General features: G+C 41.7%; 1 protein-coding gene across 1 annotated transcript in view; it reads left to right on the forward strand.

Moving 5' to 3' along the window:
• LOC135933171 (CMP-N-acetylneuraminate-beta-galactosamide-alpha-2,3-sialyltransferase 1-like) overlaps positions 1-2,743 on the forward strand; it is a 57,771-nt gene extending 55,028 nt beyond the window's left edge. The window contains exon 9 of the mRNA XM_065471156.1: positions 2,576-2,743. Coding sequence (XP_065327228.1) covers positions 2,576-2,743 — 168 coding nt within the window. The remainder of the gene's footprint in view (positions 1-2,575) is intronic.
• Positions 2,744-11,651: the final 8,908 nt, after the last annotated feature.

Below are 11,651 nucleotides of genomic sequence, written 5' to 3' on the forward strand. Positions count from 1 at the left end.
CAAGATGCCCAAGGAAGAAAAAAAATGCCAGGGTTGACATCGATTCACTTATGTATACCACTAGGATGTACAGCAATGACAGTGGAATGTCATTTAGACTGAAGAACAGTTGTCAGAAGTAATAAAGAGAGGGAAAGTAGTCAGAACTGAGGGAATCACACTACCAGAAGGCAATGTTGCAGACACTGAGGATAGCTACCTGGGAATTCCACAGGCAAATAGGAACCATGAAGAGGCCACTAGGAAAGCTTTAACCCAGCAACCTGAGACTGTGTCCAAAGCAGAGGGAAGGTGGCCAAGGTCTAGCGAGTGTCAGAACCACTGACCAGGATGAAATAGAAAAGATCCATGAGTCCATCAGCAAGATGGACACAACATATTGGTTAGTTATACCTAGTGATAGCAACCTTGGGAAAAAGGAACACAAGAAGCCTGAGATACACCTAGGGCTGAGAAAGGAGCTTGGGAAGATCTTGAGGGTGAAGTGAAGTGGTAATTGGAGCACTTGGGGCATTGACCCTCAAACTGGGCGAGTGGCCTTAGGAGATCCCAGGATTGACAAGTAATTATCAATGATTATCAGTCGTGTTCCAGTCTGGCCTCCGCCGGTTACCACTCAAGAATATTTACAAAGCCACTTTTTTGCTATCTTGGTTGCGTGCTTAGGTTGTTGTATTATTAGAAGAGCCTTCACTCCAGCGAGCGCCCTCGTTAATGCTAAAACTATCAGTGAAGATACTACCCATCCTTACTCCTGTTGCAGAATCCCTGCCACCACAACATTTATGCATAAGTGCTCTATGGGCTGATTTTCATTAACTTTAAACAGGCTACTAAGAGAAAATTATGCTCCATGTCCTCAATATCATGATAATGATATGGTGATTTACTCACCAATTAAATGAAAAAAAAATACATCCTTACTTTAATACTTATTTATTGATTCATTCATTCATTCAATAACTAACTGCATTCTTTTTTTTTTTCTTTTTTTTTTTAAACCTGTCCCGTTTGGTTCTTTTGCCATCAGAATTATTGTCTAAAGGCGAAGAAAGATGCCCAACGGATTTACTTTACCAAATGGACCATCCCAGCCTTGCCGTAATGGTCCATTTGATTTACCTTTTATTGTTTATTTTATTTTATTTTATTTTATTTTTTTTACTTGCTAGATACGGGACAGGGGAAAAGAAAAGGGAGAAAGAAAGAGGGGGGAAAAAACAAAACAAAACAAACAAAAAAAAAAAACAGCGGAGAAGAGGGACGGGGATAAAGGGCAAAAAACAAAAACCAACAAAATAAGCAGACAAAAAATACATATATCGATCACCTGGATCACCTGTTGAGAAAGAAAAAAGAAAACAAGCAGAAGAAAACAAGAGTAATAGAATAAACAACATCACAATGATATATGGGAATATAACACTAAATACTTAATATTAAACATTATTGTGCAGCACGTAAGATTGACAGCGCACAGTGTGCTTTGAGGTAGGAGCCAAAAAGGGTGTAGTTTGTGTGTGTGATCACCTGTGTGTACACCTGTGAGCATGAGCGCGCTTGTATTTAAAAGGTTCCTTAATGTAATGATCTGCTAGAGGGTGTGGGGGGCCACAGTCCCATCCTCCAGGGCATGAAGCAGGTATGGAGGAGATCAAAACTCCAGACATCCAGAGGCCCCCAGAACACAAGAGACCAAGGAAGACCAACAGAGGGGCAGCCGCGCCACTGTCCCAGAAAGAGCTGAGGAGAGTCCCAGATGAGGGATCACTCAGCAGCCGCGGAGCAGAAGCCAGGGGGGGTTGCAGTGACGTGCCCGTGAGCTCCGCCGGCAGCCAGCTGTGCCTGAGTGACCGAGCCCCAGGCCGAGAGGCCGAGGGCACCCCACCCCCGAAGTGGCCCGAGCGAGCCCCAGGTTCCAGGCCCGGATAAGCAGCCACCAAGGAGTGAGCCGGTGTGTACCCGGACGCCCACCCCCGGACACAAAGAACCACCAACGCATCGATGTCTGAGGGCGTCTGCCACCGGCAGGGGAAGTGGTGGGGGGAGATAGGCCTCCAAACCTTGGAGGGCCTGAGATGTCCCCAGAGAGGTGACGTCTGATACCCAACCTGACATATAGACACAGACATACAGGCACACTCAAATACAAACATCCATTCCCACCCTCATGCTCTCATAGGCAATTACTCCACACTCAACCAACGTGGAGACAGACATAAAGAGACGCTGTACACACAATCACACTCCCCAAGCGTACTCTAAGAACCGGGTCTAGGTACCCTTGCCCCTGGAGGGGGAAACTGCACCCAGACCCAGGTGGTGTTACCCTTTTCCCTGCAGTGGGGAGAAGCAGACTGCCCCGACTCCGCAGCAGCAGGGAGGCCCCACACACCAGACCCCAGTCGGACGGCCAACTCCTCCTCCTAGCCCCCCCGCTCCAGCAGGCCGCAGAGACCGGGGGTGTCTGCATTCTTAAAGTACACTTTTCAGTAAATGAATAAATTGAATGCAATTAGTGGCAACATTACTTTAAGTTTTATATTAAATCTTTACTTCAATTTTTTTCCCTCAGGTCAATGTCTTTGGGTTTGGAGCAGACAGCGAGGGAAACTGGAGCCATTACTTTGAAATCCTCAGAAACAAAAAATTAAAAACAGGAGCCCATCCAGGAGAAGAAGAATATAAAACGATTGAAAAATTGCACAAAAAGAAGAAAATTGTTTTTTTTAAAGGATGGTAATTTCTTTTTCATGTTCCGTTTTATCAGCTGCAAATCATCTAACCCCAAACCTGTGTTATAAAAATATATAAGTAATGGCAATTGACTGCCCCCCCGCCCCCCCCCAAAAAAAGATACCACTATATACTAACTTTATGTATATCTGACTTTATCACTGGTAATCTTATCTACATTTTGTCTTCAAAATAAAAAAAAATGCAGTGCAAATTCCAAAATGCTGTCACATTAAACCCCTGTAACTTGTTCCTCAAAAAAAAAAGTATAGATGTTTGTTACTAAAGGGTTAATGAATACATTCTATAGTCTTACTGGATGCTCCCTTTCCATAATAAAGATTAACAAGTCTTTCAATAAAAAGATGTGCCTGAGAGCAGTGTGTTTGATCTCTGTTCTTTTTGGGTGTACCAATTTTCCATCCATCCATTCTCGGTAATCTTTATCAGGGTTGCGGGGGAGTTGGAGTATATGCCAGTTACCATAGGACGAGAGGCGGGGTTAATCCTGAACAGATTGCCAGTGTGTCACAGGGTTATCACACAGAAACAGGCAATCATTTGCATTCACAGTCACACCTATGGGCAATTTAGAATCACCAGTTAACCTAACCCTACTATGCATGTCTTTGGGCTGTGGGAGGAAGCTGGAATACCCAGAGAGAACCCACGCAAACACAGGGAGAGCATACAAACTCCACCCCGGCCAGATGGTGGAATACATATTACATCACATCTTCACATTTTCTCTCCTAGTATCCTATTATATTGCTTGTTTATTTCCTAAAGACACACTGTAACCCCACCTGACCTTATCTACATTTGTCGTTCAACACTCAAATATCACAAAGCCAGTATTCCATCTAAAGTGCTATTCTTTGGCATGCTCTTGTTTAACAAACATTTGCTTGATTACCACCAATCTTCTTAACCTGGCTTCAGTAACTTTTCCCCATATGTTCATTGCTCATCAATGCCACATACCTCATGTAGTGTTCATTTTGTGAATCTATATTATTTTCCTGGTCAAAAATAATAGTTCAATTAAGACTCAGCATAATATCTGTAATAATTGTTGGAATTAAATAATTTGCAGTGCCTCAATAATGCTATGCTTGTTGATATTTACATAATACTGTCATGGTCCGGGTGAGTGCGGGGTTTTTCCACCCTGCTGGGCTCCACCTTCAGGCAGAGACTCCAGTCACACCTGAATGCAGTTAAGTCACCTGCATTGAAGACCAGGACTCACAACAGACCTCTGCCAGATCTTCATCTAACTCACGCTAGTGCTAGGCCACCAAGCTCTTCTGAGATACCTTAACATTTGTATTTCTACTCACAGTGTTTTCTTTCGGTCATAGTTACCCGCCTAGTCATCACAGTTTGCAAGTTGGAAGAATATGCATCTCTGCCTGGACGCTGGCTTTCAGCTATCTAGTTTCACTCCCTTCATTGTGGCACCTCTCCTGCGTGCCTCCCTGCCAGGACTGCTGGACTCTCTCTGGACCACTACTCACCCGGACACCTTGGACACCCTTGTTGGAGTCAAATTGTAAAATGTTGTCACTGTGTTACTTAAATTTGTAAGTCTTAGTTCAAGCAGCAGGATCAAAGACATTCCTTTGTTCCCCTCCCCAGCCTGTCGAAGGTGGGGGAGGGTGTTTTACTACAGGCACATCCCATGTGAAGGTTCTGTTTGTTGTTTAGTAAACTTCCTGCCCTTTTATGGCCTCACCTGTGTTGTGCATGGTGAACCAATACAGGAATTGAGCCATATATTGGGTGTGGGGGAGATTACTCTTTTTATGACCAAGGATGTTGTTAAAAACAGTTGTTATCAGGAAGTCACGCACACAGAGAGAGACACACTCACTCACACACTTGAAAGTAAGCAGGACAAGATTCAATCAATTTTTGTAACTTTCTATAAACAACTCTTTTCTAAAACTGTGGATGTCGGAGCTGATCAAATAGACACATTTCTTGAAGCGCTCAATTTACCTACCATGAGTGACACCCAAAATAAACAACTAGTTTCTGAAATAACAGTAAAGGAACTGGAAAATGTCATAAGAAACTTGAAAGCTAACAAATCGCCAGGAAGTGACGGGTTCACCTCCGAATTTTACAAAGCATTTAAAGAGGATCTCATTCCTATATTGAGAAAAACATGCAATTGGGCACTTGAAAAGGCACAAATCCCACCCACCTGGAAAGAAGCAATTACAGTCAGGTCCATAAATATTGGGACATCGACACAATTCTAACATTTTTGGCTCTATACACAACCACAATGGATTCCAAATGAAACGAACAAGACATGCTTTAACTGCAGAGTGTCAGCTTTTATTTGAGGGTATTTACATCCAAATCAGGTGAACAGTATAGGAATTATGACAGTTTGTATATGTGCCTCCCACTTCTTAAGGGACCAAAAGTAATGGGACAATTGGCTTCTCAGCTGTTCCATGGCCAGGTGTGTGTTATTTCCTCATTACCCCAATTACAATGAACAAATAAAAGGTCCAGAGTTCATTTCAAGTGTGCTGTTTGCTTTTTGAACCTGTTGCTGTCAACTGCCAGGATGAGATCCAAAGAGCTGTCACTACCAGTGAAGCAAGCCATCATTAGGCTGAAAAAAACAAAACAAACCCATCAGAGAGATTGCAAAAACATCAGGCGTGGCCAAAACAACTGTTTAGAACATTCCCAAAAAGAAGGAACGCACTGGTGAGCTCAGCAACACCAAAAGACTAGGAAGACCACGGAACACAACTGTGGTGGATGACCAAAGAATCCTTTCCCTGGTGAAGAAAACACCCTTCACAACAGTTGGCCAGATCAAGAACACTCTCTAGGAGGTAGGTGTATGTGCGTCAGAGTCAACAATCAAAAGAAGACTCCACCAGTGTGAATACAGAGGGTTCACCACAAGATGTAAACCTTTGGTGAGCCCCAAAAGCAGGCAGGCCAGATTAGAGTTTGCCAAATGACATCTGAAAAAGCCCTCGCAGTTCTGGAACAACATCCTATGGACAGATGAGACCAACATCAACTTGTACCAGAGTGATGGGAAGAGAAGAGTATGGAGAAGGAAAGGAACTGCTCATGATCCTAAGCATACCACCTCATTAGTGAAGAATTGGGGTGGAAGTGTCATGGCGTGGGCATGTATGGCTGCCAGTGGAACTGGTTCTCTTGTATTTATTGATGATGTGACTGCTGACAAAAGCAGCACAATGAATTCTGAAGTGTTTCGGGCAATATTATCTGCTCATATTCAGACAAATGCTTCAAAACTCATTGGACGGCGCTTCACAGTGCAGGTGGACAACAACCCAAAGCATACTGCAAAAGCAACCAAAGAGTTTTTGAAGGGAAAGAAGTGGACTGTTTTGCAATGGCCAAGTCAATCACCTGACCTGAATCCGATTGAGCATGTATTTCACTTGCTGAAGACAAAACTGAAGGGAAAATACCCCAAGAACAAGCAGGAACTGAAAACTGTTGCAGTAGAGGCCTGGCAGAGCATCACCAGGGATGAAACCCGGCGTCTGGTGATGTCTATGTGTTCCAGACTTCAGGCTGTGATTGACTGTAAAGGATTTGCAACCAAGTATTAAAAAATGAATGTTTGATTTATGGTTCTTATTCTGTCCCATTACTTTTGGTCCCTCAAGAAGTGGGAGGCACATTTGCAAACTGTTGTAATTCCTACACCGTTCACCTGATTTGGATGTAAATACCCTCAAATAAAAGCTGACACTCTGCAGTTAAAGCATGTCTTGTTCGTTTCATTTGGAATGCATTGTGGTGGTGTATGGAGCCAAAAATGTTAGAATTGTGTCGATGTCCCAATATTTATGGACCTGACTGTATATCTCTCATACCAAAGGAGGCCAAGGACAAGAACGAATGTGGGTCATACAGGCCGATTTCTGTACTTAACGTAGATTACCGTATCTATACATCCATAATGGCCAAACAAATGGAAAAAATACTCCCTAACCTCATACATAATGATCAGGCTGGTTTTATACATAAACGTCAAACCCAGGATAACACAAGACACACTTTACATATAATGAACCATATACAACAACATACAGAGCTTGACGCTGAAAAGGCATTTGACTCTGTTTGCTGGCAATACCTATATAGAGTTTTGCATAAATTTGGTTTTGATGAACTAATAATAAATAATATAAGGGCACTATATGATAATCCATCTGCAAGGCTTAGGATCAATGGCCACCTAACTCAATCTTTAACATTGGAGAGGGGTATGAGACAAGGCTGTGCCTGGTCTCCTCTTCTCTTTGCTATTTTTCAGGAACCATTTGCCCAACATATTAGGCAAAACAGAAAAATCGTAGGTATTACAATAAATGATGTGGAACATAAAATAGCATGCTATGCCGATGATGTACTCTTATTCCTAAAAACACCTGAGGAGGCCTTGCCGGAGGTAATGAATTGTCTTAAAAACATGGGCCCAATGACAGGATACAAACTGAATCTAAATAAAACTGAAGCTCTCCCCTACAATTATAGTCCATCCGAAAAGCTCAAACAAACATACCCATTGAAATGGACCGCAGACTCAATTAAATATTTGGGGGTAACACTTACTAAAGATACAAGTAGATTATTTGACAAAAACTATAACCATCTATATCAAAGGGTCAAAGAGGATCTTACAAAATGGAATCATATCCCATGTCTGAGCATAAGCTCTAGAATAGAAACCATCAAAATTAATGTTTTACCAAGATTTCTATATCTGTTTCAGACTCTCCCACTCCAGATTAATCAAAAAGACTTTACTGAATGGGACAAAACAATTTCTAGGTTTATATGGCAAGGGAGACGACCCAGAATAAGATACAAAACATTGCAACTGCCTAAAGCGAAAGGCGGCTGGGGCCTCCCATGCTTAAAAAAATACTATACTTCAGCAATGATTAGGGCCATGTTGCATTGGTGCGATCCCTCATATAAAGCAGCATGGAAGGAAATTGAAAGCAAAACAATATCTAATATGCATATACAGGCAGTTCTAGCGGATAAAATTCTACAGAACTACATTTCCAAAATAAGAAATCCCGTGGTAAAGGCCACACTAGGGGTCTGGAAAACGGTGGTAAAAGAAAATAAGCTGGAGAAGGATATAAAAATATTAAAATGGTGTGCATACGATTCGGAATTTACACCAAATCAAATGGACCCTAGTTTTAAAAACTGGATAGATAAAGGAATTACATCGATGTGTGGTATAGTAAAGAAGGATGAAATCATGAGTTTCCAAACTCTAAAGCAAAGGTTCCATTTAGAAAACCAAGACCATTATAGATACCTGCAATTAAGAAACTACACCCGAAGCATCAAAAACCAAGCACCTGCTACCATGAGGCCACTTATTCAACTCTTTGTAAATGCTTATAAGTCAGAAATTAAGAAAGGTGTAATCTCACAAATATACAACAGTCTCCATGAACTCGGCAATTATTCAACAAAGTATATAAAAGAAAGATGGGAGAAAGAAGGAGGTCAGGTAATTACAGAAGAGGAATGGCAGAACATTTGTTCCTTTCATTGGAAAAGTACAAAATCACATGTATGTGATCTGTTGGAAAAGTTTTACGCGTTTTTTCATCACCCCAGCTATAAAGGCACATTATGATGAAGGAAGTTGTGAATGTTGGAGGAACTATGGCACCGAAACAGCACATCACTATCATATATTTTGGGATTGTAAGAATATCAAGAACTATTGGAGAGAAGTCCATAAAGCGCTACAAAACATATTTGGTACATATTTACCCTATGACTTCAAATCCATATTTTTGGGGTACATATCGCCAGACATAAAGGGTATAGATAAATACTTATTTGGTGTGCTGCTGGCTGCAAGTAAAAAGGCACTGACCAAAAAATGGTTGACACAGGATGCACCAACATTAAACAGCTGGATTGATGTAACTTTTGAAATTTACAAGATGGAAAAGATTACTTTTTTAGTGAATCTTGAGTATGAGAAATTCGTAAAACACTGGGGAAAATGGTTCCGCTATATGAGTCCTATAAGGCCAGATATTGCTGATACTTATCATGGAAGGAATGGCCAGGCACTTTTCTTGCTTGCTTACTTTGTTTTTGATAATAACATGTACTAATGTTATGTCACCATCTACTACCGAAAGTGTTGGTTTTATAGCTGCTCCCTCTCTGGATGTATATAGTTACATAATATACCTGTTTATGCGTATGTTTCTTTGTTTTATGTGGTTTTTTTGGTTTGTTTGTTTGTTTGTTTGTTTGTTTTAATTTTACCCTTATATGTGAATCTATACTTATATGTAGAAAAAATGTTTTTGATGTGATGGCGGTCATTCAAACTACTGTATATATGAGTCTAAGGACAAAAGACGCCATCAAACACTGTGCATTTCGTTTTTGTTCTTTGTATGACTTTAATAAACACTTGAATTAAAAAAAAAAAGACACACTCACTCACATACACACACACACACACACACACACACACATTCTCGCACACGCATACACGTGCTTACACGTGCACACACATACACACATAGTGCCTTGTCTTTTGTAACCATTGGGGGGTTTTACAATGGGAGGTGCTTGTGTGTGTTGTAACTGTTTTCAATAAAAGGCAGCAAGAGGAGGCCTAAGTTGGGGTCATTCTGCGGTTGGATTCAGAGTGCTTTCTGATACACCGACCGGGGCCTCCCTTGCTAGCAAGTAAAAGATGTCCGTCTTGTTTCCTTGCTTGCCGTTAACGAGAATAAGTTTCTAAACCAGCGGGGCCTGTGGAAGTGCAGACCTAACAACCCTCCTCCCACGTCGCCCCTTACCTACAATGCATAAGCCATTACCATCATAGTTTAATCAACCAGATGTGATTCACTAGAATTCCACTGACTGCCTGTCTCTTCTTATTATAGTGACTGTGTACCTCCACCCAGGATCTGTTCATGGACTCTTGTATCTAGTCATAGCACACAGTTGGAGTGTCATGTTACATAGTTTTAGACTTCATAGTTCACAGTTCCTAGCCTTCATAGTTCACAGCCTTCATAGTTCACAATTCATAGCCTTCATATTTTCCTGCATTGTAATTAAAGTAGTCACTGTAAACAAAGCACTGTATTCACGTCAGTTTGCCTCCGTCTGTGTCTGCACTTGAGTCCACACACACACACACACACACAGCCTGGCCCTCTCGGCCGTAACAAATACATATATTATCACTACTTGTTGTGTAAAATATTTTTTTTATCAATTTAAGATTTTGTGAACATTAGTTTTGAACTTGCCTGTATGTCTGACTGATATGACCTTATACATGTTGAATTTGAATTCTAAAAAACATATTTTCTGAATGATTTGACTGTAAGAAATAATCAGATGAGACATACACTACATTGCCAAGTGTCCACACATCTGCCTTCACATGCGTATAAACTTGAATGACAATCCCATTCTTCTGAAAAGGCTTTCCACAAGGTTTAGGGTTTTGTTTCGGGGAACTGTTGACCATTCTTCCAGAAACACATTTGTGAGGTGAGATACTGATGTTGGACATGTAGCCCTAGCTTGCAGTCCCCACTCTAATTCCCCTGGAAGAACGCCTAAAGGTGTCCGTTGGGGTCAGGACAAGGTCCATAAAGACTTTTGTGCATAAGAGCCTGATTTGCTTGCACAGTCATTTTGGAACAGGAAGGGGCCATCCCCAAAGTTGGAAGCATGAAATTGTCCAAAGTGTCTTGGATGCTAAAACATTAAGAATTCCTTTCACTGGAACTAAAAAACCGAGCCTAATTCCTGAAAAACAACAATTTACACTTGACACAGTCTGACTGTCAGGTAGCATAACATAAGCAGCATGGAAAGTGATAGGAAGACCGCATCTGCAGACTGTTCAAGTTTTGTTTTAGTGTACTTTATTTTCTGATGTCGCCTTTCGACAATTGTCTCACAAAACATAAGACCTGGCAGTCAAAATCTCACCTATAAGATAAGAGAACACAAAATAACAATATATACAAGTGAGAAATGGTAAATGAATTTAAGTAAATGAATCTGCTTCACTTCTCTAGCATGGCTACTGCTAGTGATTAGAGAACTTTGTTTAGGGCCTTTAGCTCTGTATACATCCCACCCCCTGACTTACCCATGATTACAGGGGCTGAACTGGGTTTTCCTGTCATGTACCCTTTTTGTGGGCTTCGGGCTGCAAGGAAAGCCTCTGCCATCTCTGAAGCTTCTTTTGAAGTGGTGGGGTTGTGCTCTTTCACCCAGGTCCTAAGGTCCGGGCTAAGAACCCTGAGAAACTGCTCCATCACTATAATATCTCCTATTTGGTCCTTTGTCTTCTCCTTTGGAAGCATCCACTTTTCATACAGGTCTTTAAGGTGCGTCCGCAGCTCTTTGGGTCCTTCACCGTCATGTTGCGGAATCTCATTCGGTAAGTCTCAGCACTTATTTAAAATTTTTCAAGAACAGCAGTTTTTACTTTATCATAGTCCATTGTCTCTTCAGTGTCCGTAGCAACATATGCAGCACGTGCTTTACCACTGAGAAGTGGAGCTAGATGAAGTGCCCATTCTTCTTGTGGCCACTGACATACTGTTGCAATCCTCTCAAAAGTGGTTAATAATGTTCATTATTTTCATCCTCACCATAGGGCTGCATCTTTGGGCCTTTCCAACCTCTTAGTCTGCCCAGATTGGATGACTGTGGCGCTGCGGAAAATTCGGGGGGGTTTCCTCTGTGTTGAACAGGTTGCTGCACCTTTTGCCGCACTGAAGGGCTCAGAGGCGTTTCGGAATCAGCTGCTGCACCTTCCAACAGCATCTGATGCTCCGGGCGCTCCGACTGGACCTCCT

Source organism: Pelmatolapia mariae, linkage group LG22, assembly GCF_036321145.2.
Source record: "Pelmatolapia mariae isolate MD_Pm_ZW linkage group LG22, Pm_UMD_F_2, whole genome shotgun sequence".
In the NCBI taxonomy this organism is placed as follows: domain Eukaryota; kingdom Metazoa; phylum Chordata; class Actinopteri; order Cichliformes; family Cichlidae; genus Pelmatolapia; species Pelmatolapia mariae.